The sequence below is a fragment of the Heteronotia binoei genome, chromosome 15, assembly GCF_032191835.1.
Source record: "Heteronotia binoei isolate CCM8104 ecotype False Entrance Well chromosome 15, APGP_CSIRO_Hbin_v1, whole genome shotgun sequence".
Classification (NCBI taxonomy): domain Eukaryota; kingdom Metazoa; phylum Chordata; class Lepidosauria; order Squamata; family Gekkonidae; genus Heteronotia; species Heteronotia binoei.
The window spans coordinates 57665615-57680966 of NC_083237.1; the positions used below are offsets into that span (position 1 = coordinate 57665615).

The following is a 15352-nucleotide window of genomic DNA, read 5'->3' on the forward strand; positions in this document are numbered from 1 at the left end:
GCTGTGAGAGCCCTCTCCAGCCCCACCCACCTCACAGGGTGTCTGTTGTGGGGGAGGAAGGTAAAGGAGATTGTGAGCCGCTCTGAGACTCTTCGGAGTGGAGGGCAGGATATAAATCCAATATCATCATCTTCTTAAATGTTCAACTTTGACTTATGTTAGATCATGTACCTTGTCTCAGAGTGCTTATGAGCTTGTTCCACAGCAATATGTAATTGTTAGGGTTGCCAAACACCTGGATATTTGAGGGAGGGCAGGGTTTAAGGCGCAAAGGGAGTACAACGGCAGTGTCCACCGCCCCGCAAAGCAGCCGTTTTCACCAGGGGAACTGATCTCTGTGACCTGGAGACCAGCTGTCATTCTGGGAGATCTACAGCCACCCACCAGGAGATGAAGAACCGCTAATGCCATTGGGGAAATTGACAGACTAACGCATTGCATTCACTTGAGCATTGGTTCCAGGTATTAAAATAGATAGACAAAGGTTGTCTGAAACATGCGGGAGCATGTCACGACTATTGCTGTTGAAATTATACAACCACTGCTGTTGAAGTAGCAGCACATCTTTGAACATCCATAGAGCTTTGCTCTCTAATTTTATGGACTTTTTGCGTCGTAATTTTTGAATCAGTGACCTGTTTGCATTCTAATATTGTGAATTATTGTCTGTATTGTCAAGATGCTGTTCACAACGTATTATTATCGATTACTGAGTCACTGACAAATTTGTGGCAAGATACAATGTTAATACTGATTCAAATAGAATTATATATGTCAGCATTTTGAAATGGTCATTCTGTGAATAACAGTTTTGTATCTTTACACGGTTCTCTCCAGGCTATCACCTGGACACTGGCAACCCCATCTTCCGTAGCCCACCCCTAATATTAATGATTGAGTTATGGGAATGTAGAAAGTTGCTCTAATGCCTAAAGTAGAAATCACCATTTAAGGGCTGATAAATTTACAGGCACGGGGCTTTGTGTATAATGTAATGGGACAATCATGATTTTTCTCCTTTTCTTCTGAAGCTTTGTAATCAGGGGTGTTTTTTTGGGGTACTTTCTCTTTTCCTTTAATTTTCCTTAAAAGTCTCACATCTTGCAGTTAAATAAGCCACGCTGTGTCCATTCTGCTATCTACGAGACACGCTAATGGAATAAATTATGCAGACACTGCTTGGTGTTTGATTAATTTATTAGATTGTGGACACAGACTCGGTTTCTGCATGAGCAGATGCAGTTACAGTTTTAGTACAGACGGCGCCACTTGCCGTGGGTGAAGTACAGTGTCTTGCAAATTAGTGAAACAGTCAAAAGGAAAGAGAGGCACTGTACAACGTTGACAGGAAGGAGGTAAAAACGAGGCCCTTCCTCTCCAGCCCCCACCCCGTTTCCTAAAAGCCCTCATCAGCAGGCAGGTAGTCCCCCTTCTCACATTAAACCGCCCCCTCCTCTCTGCACAGCAACATACTGAAGAGTAGTAGCTTCTTTTTAAACAAAAAAAAACCCCAACTGGGGTTCTGATTAAGGATACGGACTTGATTTAATGATATGAAGAGGAAAGAAGAGATTACCATGGGAGTCCCACCTCCTTCTGCTCACTGCTGTACTGCTGGCAGAACGTATGCCGTCGGGTGAAATTCTAGCAGGAGCTGCTTTGCGTATTAGGCCACACACCCCTGATGTAGCCAATCCTCCAAGAGCTTAAAAGGCTCTTTTTTGTAAGCTCTTGGAGGATTGGCCACATCAGGGGGATATGCAAGCAGCTTCTGCTAGAATTCCACACCTGTATACCGTATCGGAAGGCTTGCTGTGCGACTTGCAATTTACCGCTTCTTCACTAAAGACCTCTGACATGGGATCCCCCCAATGTGGGGTCAGTGGGCACCACCAGGTGTGTTTTTTTTTTTGAGGGGGAAGGAAGTGGGCAGGTCTTTTTGCCCAGTGAGGCTTCTGACCATTACTGTTGATTTGATTGGCTACGCAGATTTGTAAAAATGCAGGGCTTGGACAGCTGCTACCGCAGCGCAAGGATCGGCACGGCTGAAGTTAAGCCGTGGCTGCGCCCGCCGTGCCATGTTAGAATTCCAAATCTGCCTGTGGGCTTACAAAGGCTGGATATCTCTGCTGAGAGCAGCCAGACATCCTTTCGACTTGCACCTTCGCTCTGCAAACGAGCACTGGAGGAAACTGGCTAGCGATGCTCCTCAGAGATCCCATTAAGGGGAAACTTCAGGCAGAGGCGTTTAGTGTTTTTTTATATACTTAACGATCATGTATGCTATAAAAAGAATACCTAAAAGCATTAAGGGAAACAAATCTGCTTGTGGTAGCTCACAGTTTAAGGAATGGAGAGCTGGACGCAAAAGTGCTGCCATCAGTTCCAAAGACGAGACCGAAGAACAGCAAATGATTTCTTTGAAGGTCACATTCAAGGACATTTCTTGGAGAGAGTTCTCCCCAGTTCCACATCATGTAACGGGATAAGGAGGGGAGGGTAGCAAAACTTTATAAAAATTATGCAGCCTGTTAAAATGACGTCTGAAAAACACACCAATTGGATACTTTTCTGCCCACAGTGTCAGAAGCAAGAACTGTTAGGATTCCTCCCTGCGGAAAAACTTGACCAATCCCCACCCCCCCCAACAAAAGACAGGCAAAAGATACAAGGAACAATTTTTATCTTGAGGGCAGACTTGAAACACAGGAAGAGTGCAAGAAACCTTAAATTCTGGTTTCCAAAACCACAGAAATTCTCTCAGTAGTGTTTCTCCAGTTATTTTTTTTTTAAGAAAAAAAGCATTAACACATAAGATACAGGATGTACATATGCTTGCAAGATGCGACAATCTGAACAGACATCAGAAAACCCACCGGGAGCTTAAGGCACGATGAGCAAAGCTCAGAGACAACTTGCTATTCAGCTACGGACATCTTCACACCCTTCCACAATAGCCAGACATTCTAGCACAGTTTCTCACTCTGGTTGGAAATGGAAGACTTTAGAGCCAGGCTGGACACATCTGCGATAAAGAGGATAACCTAAATGTCATCCCAAGAAAGGCTGACTTCGGCAATCTATACCTAAATTTGGCCTATGGAGCAAATCCACGTGATTTGTGCTCTGCGTAATTTCTCCCTGCAAGTCACGGCAAGGTGCAAAGTCCCAGAAGGGTAGCTGTGTTGATCTGCTGTAACAAAACAGAAGTCCAGTGACGCTGTAAAGACTAAACGTTTATTATTTCGGTATGAGCCTCTGTGACAATGGGGGTTGTATCTGAAGAAGTGAGCTGTGTCTCACAATAGCTCATTCTGGAATAGCAAAAGTTACATCTTTAAGGTACCACGGGGCTTCTGTCAAACTGAAGGACAACAAAAAGCAGTTGTGCCCTTATTCCAGACACACTTCCGGAGTCTGTGATTTCACAAGGCACTGCTCCACACATGCCCCCAAATCTCTTTCTAACCCCAAAAGCCAGAAGCCTCCATTTCTATGTTTTTAAACTGGCATATTCCAGTAGCTGAATTCTTCGGGCTTGTTACTTCAAAAAATGCTCTCCCAGGATAAGCGGTTTCTGTGCTTGTGCAGAATCGTGGAACACGCGCATGTGCACACACACAGATTTGTGTTTTCAGTCACTCAAGGGTTTACATCCAAAACATGTTGCAGCCAGCCCTAAGTGTGTGCAACCTTTTTGCACCTTTGACCTAACAAACATTTTCAGTGCATTGTCTTATTCTGCTGGTCAGGGATCCCCATCCGTTAGAGCAAGGGCATCAAGAAAAAAACAGGCCAATGAGACTGAAAGTCTGCAGCCTGGAAGTTCTCTCCTTTGCATTTTCCCCAACAGCAAGTTCCAAAAAAATATACAGATTTATCAACTAAATCATTAGCCTTTCCCCTCCAGTTAGGGGTTCATACGTTCAGCAAAAATGCTGAAGTCTTTTGCTGGACTGTACCGCTTTTAGGATGCATAAAAACAGTCACATTTATATCCTCCATATTAGGCCATGCCTCCTAATGTAGCCAATCCTCCAAGAGCTTAGAGGGCTCTTTGTAAGTCAGGAGGATTGGCTGCATGGGGGGGGGGCGTGGCCTAATATGCAGAGGAACTCCTGCTACAAAAAGCCCTGCAGGGCAGTATTCAAAGATGCATTCCCTCCTTCCCATACAGCAGTATACTCCAGGAAAAAACCTTTTGATTCTGTTGAACGCGGAAGAACGGACTGGAGTCTCCAACTGTGATGCCTGGAGCAGCTTTTGTCACACAAAGCTGGATAGAATGCACTGAAGACAAGAGGCTGGGAGAACAAATTGAGAGATTTTTCACCTTCGTGATGGGGGCCATCAAGGTGATTTTCTTTCTTTCTTTTTCAAAAGCTGTATCAATCTACCCTGAGCTTCTGGGGAAAAGGCAGGGCTTTCTTTGTAGCAGGAACTCCTTTGCATATTAGGCCACGCACCCCTGATGTAGCCAATCCTCCTGGAGCTTACAATGAGCCCTGTAAGCTCTTGGAGGATTGGTTACATAAGAGGGGTGTGACCTAATATGCAAAGGAGTTCCTGCTATAGAAAAAAAAAAGCCCTTGGGAAAGGATACCACCACCTGCAGCAATACAAAATCCCAACTTCTGAGGTCAGTAAGAAAAGGGGAAACATGATTTCCCCTGGCAATAGAAACCACCACACCTACAGAAAACGAAGGGGGAGGAAGGGAACAAAACAAAGCAGTGCTTTGGCCCAGAACACGCAAGTCTCTCTCTCACACACACACACACGTGCCTCTTTTATTAAGTTTTAATTACACTGCCGTTTCAAGTTTAGGAAACTCCCTTCACAGTCACTTCCCCAAAGGAATCGTTTACAGGAAGCTAAATGTTACAAGGAACAGAACTTTCTTTTAAAAAAATTAATCAAAAGCGTATCGTCCCCAAATGCACAGTGCATTTAACTTCTTCTCCCAGGCAGCTACGCTGGGGCAAGATTTAATTTTCCTCCGGAAGAAAAAAAAAAAAAAAGGAATTCCTCAAACTAAGCACCGGCCCTCAACATGAGGGGCTGCCCAGTTGTTAAAACGTAAAAGCAGACAAAATTTCCATCATTGTAGGAAGGAAAAAAAAAAAGATAAGAAGGTGAGAACTTTTGCAGTGTACAGCCAGGAAAGCCCACCTTGATCCTATATTACAAACTTTTTTTTTTACAACATACAAAATAGATCAATATTTATGATTATAACACATTTCCCCAATCCCCAAGTTATTTAAGAGTAAATGTACACAATAATCGTAATAATAAATCTGGTACCGGTCGCATGATGGAAGTAGTGTGTAAGGCAAAACAAACCTCCCAAACAACCAGCAAGCCAGGTTTTGGTGCGGCGTAATTGTCCGCAGAGTCTGAATGAGACGGTGACAGGAAGGGAGGGAAAGAATTCCATTTGCAGGACTCTGGTCTGGAATGAGGCGTGATGGAAAACAGTCTAGTGATTTTCCCAGCATGCTCTGCATGCACGGAGACTTAGGGGGCAAGTGGCACAGAGGAATGGTCCCTAACAGGTCTGTTTTCAGTACGGCAAATTAATGCATCGAGAAGGGCGTCTGCAACCTGCCGCTGGAACACGAGCACCTTCTCTGGTACCGAGAAAAGGTTAAATGGGGACGCAGCACTGCTCTGATCTCAAAACAGCAAGGCAGTGTTGCAAAGTCTCCATTTAGTGGAATAACGCGTTCTCTCCAACCTCCAACGCAAGAAGTCATTGCCGAAGTGCTGACCGCTGTGCGCAACTGACCCCCTCCCCAAATAAAGCACACTCCATACCTCTGTCTCCCACAGTAGCTAATAGGATCATTTAAGCACATTAAACCATTTAAAAAATAATCAGACTTTAATTGAAGGGGGGGGGGAGCCACAAAGGGAGTGAGCTGCTAATAACCAGAGCAGAAGACTTCTTAATCTGACCGTCTTTCAACGTTTCACAGAAATCCTCAAGGCAGATGAATAGTCATGTCCGTCCACCCCTCGGAACAAAGGGAAGCTAGCAAGTGTGCACGGGTTTGATTTTTTTTGAGGGGGAGGGGGGGGGTTAAAGGCACACGTAAGCCTACCCCCATGCAATGGTTACCTGCACCACTAGACGGCCACGCCAGCTTTCTGCTGCCACCCACCTTCAACGCTGCTACACTCCGGCCATCGGCTTGCTGCTGCCCCTTCCCCTCTGCTGCTTCCAAGGGTGGCTCTCATCCTGGTATTAATAAACTAGACGCATTGTAGGAAATGGGGCTGCAGGCCCCAACACTCAGTTCACAGGTGGGACTTTGATCTTCCACAGGGCTCTGCAAGATGGCTACGGGGAGGCCCGAGCCTCCAGGGGAAGGGGAGCAGCCACTCAAGAGGAGGTCCCCCCCCAAGCCTGTAGGATGAGGCGGGACCCCAAATTTCTCAGGCTGCCTTGACCCCGTTCGTGTTCTTCCCCGATTCAGACTGTGCTTCAGGAGCATGCTGCTGGCACCCCACTTCCTGCCCTCTCTTTTTTTCAAGTTATACGGTTTTAACGAGTTAGTAAAGTTATGCAGTGTCCGCGCCTGTAGTGTCCGAGTTAGATATACCGTTTTTAATGCTGCGCCGCTTCAAAATAAAATCAGAAAACTCCCCTTTTCATTCGATTCGCAGCCGTTTTCTTTTCCCCAACGCAGGCCAAAAAAGCACAAAACCCCCCCGACAGTCTAGGAGTTGTCATCCCAATCTGGCCCACAGTTCCAAAGCTATGTTTGCCTTGCTTTTCTGGGAAACGGTCCCTCGTGCCCCTATTCTCCAGAGCCCGCGGTCTGTGAACCTTCCCTACATGACGTGAGCAGCATAAAAAGCAAAGAAAGCCATCTGAGATCGGTGGAGGAGAGCTCTCACCCAGCTGCCGGTATCGAGACGTCCGTTTCAAGTCCGGGTGTGAAATGCATAGGTGGAGTGCGAGATGGTGGATTCGCCCAGTTCTTGCGATGGCCGGGGGTGGGAAGGAAACAAACAAACAAAAAAAATGAACGGCGGCAGGAGTGTGTTTGTCATGCAGGTTTCTCGGGGACGAGGAGGAGGAGAACCCGAGGGGAGGAAAACAGGTCCGTTTGTTTTGGCACCATACGACGATGCCCGGCTGCTGCTTTTCACCTGGGGATGGGAGGCAGAGGTGGGGCCCCACGAGTCGCTGGAAAAGACAACAATGGCTGTTAATGGTGCAAGTGGGGCCCAAGAGGCCCTCTTCCACAGGGATCCTGGCCAGGCCCCCGAAGCGGAACCCAACTCTCAACCACAGCCGGATGTGAGTTCGTGCTGAACGACCGAAACAAATAGATTTAAAAAACCCCAAATACATCTCAAGCCGTGGTTGCCAGCTCCAGGTTGGGAAATACCTGGAGATTTTGGGGGTGGAGCCTAGTGAGGGTGGGGTTTGGGGAGGGACCACATCAGGGTATAATGCCATACAGTCCGCTCTGCAAAGCAGCTATTTCCTCCAGGGGAACTGATCTGGGTTGGCTGGAGATCAACAGCGGGAGATTGCAACAAAGGAAGAGGCTCGCAGGAAGGAGAACAAACCGAGAATAATACCGAGAACAAATAACTATAAAGCAGGGGTGGCCAAACTTACTTAACGTAAGAGCTACGTAGAGTAAATGTCAGATGTTTGAGAGCTGCGAGGAAGGGAGGAGGAAAGAAAACAGATGGACGGGAGAGGGAGATGTGAAAAGAGAGCAACTATAAATGCATTCTCCAAGTCAGCTAACAGGATGGCAAGAGCTTCCAGATCCACACAATATGTATGAAAGAGCCATATGTGGCTCCCAAGCCACAGTTTGGCCACCCCTGCTATAAAGTATAATAACTGTATTGCTGTCATTCAATCATAAATTATACAAATTCCGTTCATATGCCAAATTTCTGTATCACAGTCAATTTCAATATACACAAAGCCCAATGGTCAATCAATAATCTCATTTGCATCCAAAATTCTCAATGGATTAAGACTGAATGCAAGTGCCCTCTCACTGATCCACTGTTCAGCATACAGGAACTGATAATTCAGGATTATATTTCATAGCCCAAAGCAATTTAATCCATTGTGAATCTTGGATGGAAGCTAGACCGTTGGCTGATTTGTGATACAGAATTTGGCACGTGAATGCAATTTGTATAATTTACGACAGAATGACAGAGCAATACAGCGACCATACTTTCGTGGCTATTTGTTCATGGGATTTTTCTTGGTTACCCACCTGGAGGGTGGCAACCCAAATCTTAAGTCCTTCTGTCCTCTCAAGCAGGTCTCTCCATGGGGATGCTTTTCTGCATTTGGCAACTTCTTCTCACAAAGCCTTTGCTACAAAGAGCTATGGATGCTGTGCAGCTGCCACCCTTTCTCCTGCAACATTGGCATCCAGGATGCTCTTTTTTTTCCCATACCTTCCCTCCTCTTACTTGTCAAAGCATCCTGAGTCTATGAAAACTTGAGAAAGACAGTACACGGCCAACGTGAGCACTGAGCGAGCGCACACAGTTTGCGTTATCTGTGGCTGGCTGGGAACAATGAAATAAACGGTTGAGAGCATCCAGCGCATATAGCAAGGGTGCCAAACATGCAGCCCGGAGGCTGAATCAGGTCCCGGAGGGCTCCTATCAGGCCCCTGAGCAACTCGCTGTAATCTGCTTCCTTCTCTCTCTTGCTTTCTTCTAAATAACAGCTTGCTTTGCAAGGCTCGCTCAATCGCACAGGAGCTACAGAACAAAACCTATTTTTCTCCATTGGCTGAGGCTCCTCCCTTGGGGAGGAAGGGGGGGTGGAGGCAGAGCTTGTTTATCCAGGCTCTCTCAATCACACAACAGAGCTACTGAGCCAAGCCTCTCTTCTTTCTACTGGCTGAGGCTCCTTTCCCTCCCTTTCCCTTGGGGAAGGAAGGAAAGAGCCAGAACTTCAAACTTTTAGTCAGGGTGTCGAACATGTGGCCTGGGGTGTATGATACCCCTGGCATATAGGCTAGCAACGAGGAAGTGGTTTACCTCTCCCTGAAATCGATCACCAATTCTTAAGCAGGGTGCTAAACAGCGGGATGGTATCAGCTGACACAGACAAGAGTGAACTTCAACTAGCCCTTACCTCGGTTTGTTTTGCTGGGATAAATCCTCTGGAAGTGCTTGAACTCTTCTGGAGCTGGGAAATCTTCAACTGGATGGAAGGAATATTTGGATTCAAAGTCATCTGCAGGAAGAGGAAATAGTTTTCGTTGAGGGGACAGACAGCCCAACAGCTGTGTTTGTCGTGTTAAAGGAATGATGGTTAAAACTGCACTGTTGCCTTGCTTCCTGGGGAAGGCTCTTCTAGGAGGAATATTTCATGTATTCTAAAGACTGGTAGACAGATCTGGTCCCTCTGAGCATAACCCACTGGGGAGCTGGTACATTCAGGTAACCGAGGCTTCATATGAACATATGAAGCTGATTTCTACTAAATTAGGCCCTTGGTCCATCAGAGTCAGGGCCGGCGCGTGGGAGTAGGCCATGTAGGTGGCTGCCTAGGGCGCTACATGACCTACGGGGCCCTGCTAGGTGCTCCCTCCCCACACACCAGCTGGCTCACGGCATCTTTCCCCACCCAAGACTCGGGTGGAGGAAAGAGGCAGTTTGGCCTCACTCCGAGGCTGCCTTCCCTTGCAGGGGAGGCAGCATGAGAGTGAGGCAGAGGCACCACACCGCCTCTTCCCCCCGCCTGAGACTTTCTCGCACCGCAGGAAAGTCGAGGGGGGGGGGCTTTGCACTGCGGGCTCCTCAAGAGGAGCTCTCTGCGTAAACAGGGCCATCCCGCCCCACTCAGCTTCCCTGCACTGTAGGGAGGTCAAGTGGGGGTGTGGGCGTTTCCACGGAGGGCTCAAAGGAAGGCTCAAATGGGACCATAAGGCCCTGCTCGGCTTCCCCACATTGCGAGGAGGTCGAGGGGGGGGGTTGTACAGAGGGGGGTGGTTGTGCAGAGCTCCACGCAAACAGGGCCATCTGCCCCGCTCCGCTTCCCCACACCGTGGGGGGATCGAGTGGAGGAGGGTGGTTGTATGGAGCCCTCCAAGCAAACAGGCCCGCATTTGAGCGGGCGCTGGGGGCCCTCCCACACTGGAGGGGTGGGGGGGAGCCTTGCTAGGGGCAGCAAGAGCCCCAGTGCCAGTCCTGATCAGAGTCAGTATTGCCCACTCAGACTGGAAGTGGCTCTCCGGAGTCTCAGGCTGTGGTCTTTCACATCACCTTGTACCTCGTCCTTTTAACACCTTGAGATGCTGGGTATCGAACCTGGGACCTCCTGCATGCCAAGAAGATGCTCCCAACGCTGAGCTCCTTCATATATGTTGCCAGGATTGGTACTACATTGTTGGTACTGCTACCTACTGCTATGGCTGGCACCTGGCCAAACAGCCTTGGCCAGACGGCAAAGGGACTGCCAGATTTTACAGAACCTCTAAGCCAGGGGTGGGGAATCAAACCTGCTTCTCCCAGATAAGAGTTGGGCACTTAACTGTTACACCAAACTGGCTCCCTAAGGAGCTATCAACCTAAGCATTCTGTGCGACAAAAAACAAACAAACCTGAAAAGTCTACCTTGAACACAGAGCCCAGGAAAAAAGAGAAAAATTCCAGGAAAAAAAAAATTACTTCCCCCCCCCCCTTATTTTTCTAATGAAAAAACTGGGAAATCTGAGGGAGCACTAAAAAAAATCTCCTATGAAACCAATTTTGGAATGACTGAAATGCTTTCTAAGAGTTTTTACCCAAAATGTGCAGCAGGAAAGCTTTTATGTAACACAATCTACAATGTTAAATAATTATTTTTGCCATTTAAAAAAATTTAAATGGGAATCATTTCCGATAACCAATCTCTCTAATGCAATGTCCTTACATCTTTGTAATTTGGGCGAATCGTATTTTTCCTTAACCGGGAAATGTAGAGGATCGGGAATGCTGCATAAAACTTCTGTGCTTCTAAGGCGATTGGGTTTTATTTTTACGTTTAACTAATACAAAGCGCCTTACACGTTCTGAGGTGAAGCCAACTGCACAAACACATTAACACACTGCAAATACAAACCTTGACGTGAAACAAGAGAGCAGCCTGGATATTGTCTTCATTATACATACAGGAAATTGTTTTACAACGGTAAAAGTAGTCCCCTGCACAAGCACTGAGCAGCTAGGTCTTAATTAGAATTCTGTAGGGCTGTTCTTAGAGCCCCGTGGCGCACAGTGGTAAAGCTGCAGCACTGCAGTCTGAGCTCCCTGCTCACGACCTGAGTTCGATCCCAGCGGAAGCTGGGTTCAGGTAGCCAGCTCCAGGTTGACTCAGCCTTCCATCCTTCCAAGGTTGGTAAAAGGAGTCCCCAGCTTGCTGGGGGGAAAGTGTAGATGACTGGGGAAGGCAATGGCAAACCACCCCGTAAAAAGTCTGTCGTGAAAACGTTGTGAAAGCAATGTCACCCCAGAGTCGGAAATGACTGGTGCTTGCACAGGGGGCCTACCTTTATCTTTTTAGGGCCGTTCTTGCTTTAGGATGTAGATTTTAAACTATTGAGCCTTTTTTTAAAAAATGCGAAACACCTGAAGAAAGAAAATTCCTTTTGGGTTCCAAACGGTCCTAATGGGGAGTACAATTTGCATCAACTTCCCTGCTCCTCCCACCTACTCACCGCCTTTGGCCAATCACAGTACTTCCATAGCCTCAACTGAACTCAATCTACTAACAGTGTTCAGCTTCAAGCAGGCTTTTGGTTTTTTGAGAACCCAGAGCAGCCCTCCCAGACAAACGCCATGCAAGCTCCACGGAGAAAAGCGGCAAGCTCGTTTTACTCACCCAAGAAAGACCTGACGGTGGAGATTGAGTCCCGGTGCCCGTTTCTGATTGGTGGAGGCGGGGGGTGGCGGCCCGACTGGCGTTCTGGCAGGCGGTGGGGGCGGTTTCCCGCGGCTCGTGGGATCTGAAGACCCGTGCATTCTGTAGGGCGGGGGAGGGGGAGGCGCATCTCTGCCACCGTTCCGGATGATGGGTGGCGGCGGCGGAGGGGCTGCAAGAGAAATCCTTCAGAGTTAGGTCCAGAAGCTGCAGCAGAACTTTCTTTGGACAAATGGAGTTGGCATTCCCGCCTGAAAGAATGGCTGGTTTCTCAACTATATCGGACTCCCGCAGTTCCAGTCAAAAGTTTCACTCAGTAACTATGTCAACTCATAGACATGATCAGTAGCCATGCAAAGATACAGACCAAGGGTCCCCAACCTATTTGAGCCTATGGGCAGCTTTAGAATTCTGACACTTAAGCCACAAAATGGCTGCCACAGGAGGTGAAGCCAGCCACAAAATGGCTGCCGCATCTTACCTTCAGTCACACAGCAAAGAGTCTTTTGCTGCAGTGGCAGCTGCCGCAAAAACAATGCTTTCGAAAATCACACAGCCAATCAGAAGCTCTGCTGGGGAAAATCCCTACCTGGCCCCTCCCACTTTCTAAAAACACTTGGCAGGCCCCAGGAAAGGCATCAGTAGCACCGTGGGCCCTGCACTGGGGACTCCTGGCCAATGCTCCCTCTAAGCTGAGGAGCCTTGTGAGCAAATATTTCACCTCATGAGCTACTGGCATTAAAACTGTGAGCGAGCAATCTGGCTGCTGCATAAATTCATTCGCTCTGGAGCTGTCCTTCCTGAGCCAAGACAAAAATGTATGAGATGGGAGGCTAAAAAACTGTGAGCTAGCTCACAGTAACTCAACTTAGAGGGAACACTGCTCCCGGCGCAGGCTGCCATGTAAAAGAATTCTGAATTAAGAGAAGGGGCAGGCAGACAATTGCTTTATTCTGCACTCAGATTGAAGTTTGCTTCCTGTTCTCGTTTGTTCCAGAGACCTGGCAGGAACCAGCATGGCAAGCCGTTACCTGGGCATTCAGTAAGCCCACTAGAGTAGGTGTTTAGCAAAGGCTTAGCCCTCACGCTGCCCCACCAACCGAAAAAAAGGGAGCAGATTACCCATAAGCCTCCCTGCTCAAACCCTTGCACTCTGCTTGGACCAGCGCAATACTCGGCTGAGTTGCCAGCAAGCCACTGTGTCATCTGAAGAAAGAAAACGGCTTCGAGTTTTAGAACAGTCCTAATCATCTCTTATTTATGCTCCAAAACCCTAGGTCCTGAACCCACAATTCTGGCATGGCAACAGATAGGAGTGTGAGGTCTGGTTTTTCCATGCACTGCATTATGTCAGGCTTCAGTTTCCACACCCCACTCCCAGGCAGCTCGAGGGCAAAGACCAGGGGTGGCCAAACTGTGGCTCTTTCACACATATTGTGTGGCTCTCAAAGCCTCCACCTCCCTCCCTCTTTCCGGCTCTCAAACATCTGGTGTTTATTCTATGTGGCTCTTATGTTAAGCAAATTTGGCCACACCTGCCAAAGACCCTGTCACAAAGTGAGAACACATTCTAACTCCAACACACGCCCATTCTCAGGAACAGACGTGGAATGCCAGAAACGGTGGCAGAGGCCCTAACGTCAAAACCAGCATATCTCAAGAAGTCCTGAAAACCTGGAATCATACAACGCGAGACAATGCCACCATGTAGTGTTCCCATCTTCCCTTCCGAACTTTCAAAGTGCTTCACGTACGTTATCTCCATCATCGCCACGACAACCCAGAGAGGCAGACCAGGAATTATTTATTCCTCTCGTGCTGCACATGATTGGGGAAAGGGGAATGTCAGGAAGCGAGCCATGAATTAGGGACTTCTTGGCTCCAAGCTCATGCTCAACTGCACCAGACACACCATTTGTCCACTAAACTTTTAACTCCTGCGTACACAAAGGGGCTTTTGCTACAATCATCGATCGAGGGATTTCGTTCAGGCTGCATTCCGATGTTGGACCTACGTAAGAAGCTGAGCTGTTCGCTGCTCCACACAGAACAGCTTGGCCAGGTGTTAAAATCTGTTGCCCGCTGTGACTATATATCAGGGGTCCTCAAACTTTTTAAATAGGGGGCCAGTTCACTGTCCCTCAGACTGTTGGAGGGCCGGACTGCCGTTACTGTACAAGGCCGCGGGTCGTCAGTTCTCCGTCTTCTGCATCTCTCTCCCTTCCCCACACCACACACCCCGGCCTGGGAACTCACCTCACCTCGGTATCACCTCACACTCTGTCTCCGCCGCCTCAGCCCAGCGCCGGAAGTGTGCGTTGCTAACGCGAGTTTAGGTCGAACGTCACTTCCGGTCTGATTTTGCCATAACCCGGCGGGCCGCCTAAACGTCCTCAGCGGGCCGCATCTGGCCCGCGGGCCGTAGTTTGAGGACCCCTGCTATATATCATACTTCTGAAGGTTATACCATTCAATGTAAATTGTTATTGAGGAAGAAGTCCAGTCCTTGAAAAAAAGCACCTATTTTGTGTTGAAACGATTGCTGGGCAAGAGACCTCGGTGTTATTTGGGAGTTTACTTTAGTCTTCCAGAGTCCATCATCTTGAAGAAAGCTTTGGAGAGAGTCTCTTCTCCCTTATCTGCTTGGGCTTTGGGGGACTCTGTTTGAAAGACTCTGTCATTGAGTGGTTAGGGTTACCTGAGTAGTATAGAATTAATTGGTAGTGTATTTTTGCAACTTTGCTATGCATTTGTATTTCTGCCATATTTTGCGTAGTTCTATGTCGGGGTGTCAAACATGCAGCCCGGGGGCCAAATCAGGCCCCCAAGCAACTGGCTGTCATCTGCTTCCTTCTCCCTCGCTCTTGCTTCCTTCTGCATCACAGCTTGCTTTGCAAGGTTTGCTCAGTTGCACAGTAGCTACAGAACAAAACCTCTATTTTCTCCATTAGCTGAGGCTCCTCCCTTTGGGAGAAACAGAGGGGGGAGGCAGAGCTTGTTTATCCAGGCTCTCTCAATTACACAGCAGAGCTACTGAGCCAAGCCTCTCTTCCTTCTATTGGCTGAGGCTCCTCCCCCCCTGCAGTCCCCTGGGGAAAGAAGGAAAGAGCCAGAGCTTCCTTCGCGCAGTTCTCTGGATTCCATTGCAGAAATACAAAGAAAGCACCTTTAAGACCAATGAGTCCTAACTTTTTAAGCATGTTTAATGTTTTTTTTAAAAATATATATATATAATTGTGTTTGTCTGTGTCCTTTATAAAGTTTATATCTCTGCTACCTAATCTTAAATAGGTACACACATGGCCCGGCCCAACAAGGTCTCATTCATCTGGCCCTCATAACAAATGAGTTCGACACCCCTGTATATATTTATAACATTAATAATAATATGACCATTCAGTTTGGTGTAGTGGTTAAGTGTGCGGACTCTTATCTGGGAGA

At 47.8% G+C, this 15352-nt stretch overlaps 1 protein-coding gene across 1 annotated transcript in view; it reads right to left on the reverse strand.

Annotated features, from left to right (window-relative positions):
• Positions 1–1179: 1179 nt before the first annotated feature.
• The window catches only part of WIPF2 (WAS/WASL interacting protein family member 2), a 59168-nt gene continuing 44995 nt past the window's right edge, over positions 1180–15352 (reverse strand). The window contains 4 exon segments of the mRNA XM_060256023.1: positions 1180–7198; positions 9143–9244; positions 11873–11937; positions 11939–12083. Of these exon segments, the coding sequence (XP_060112006.1) occupies positions 7158–7198; positions 9143–9244; positions 11873–11937; positions 11939–12083 (353 nt within the window). The 3' untranslated portion in view covers positions 1180–7157.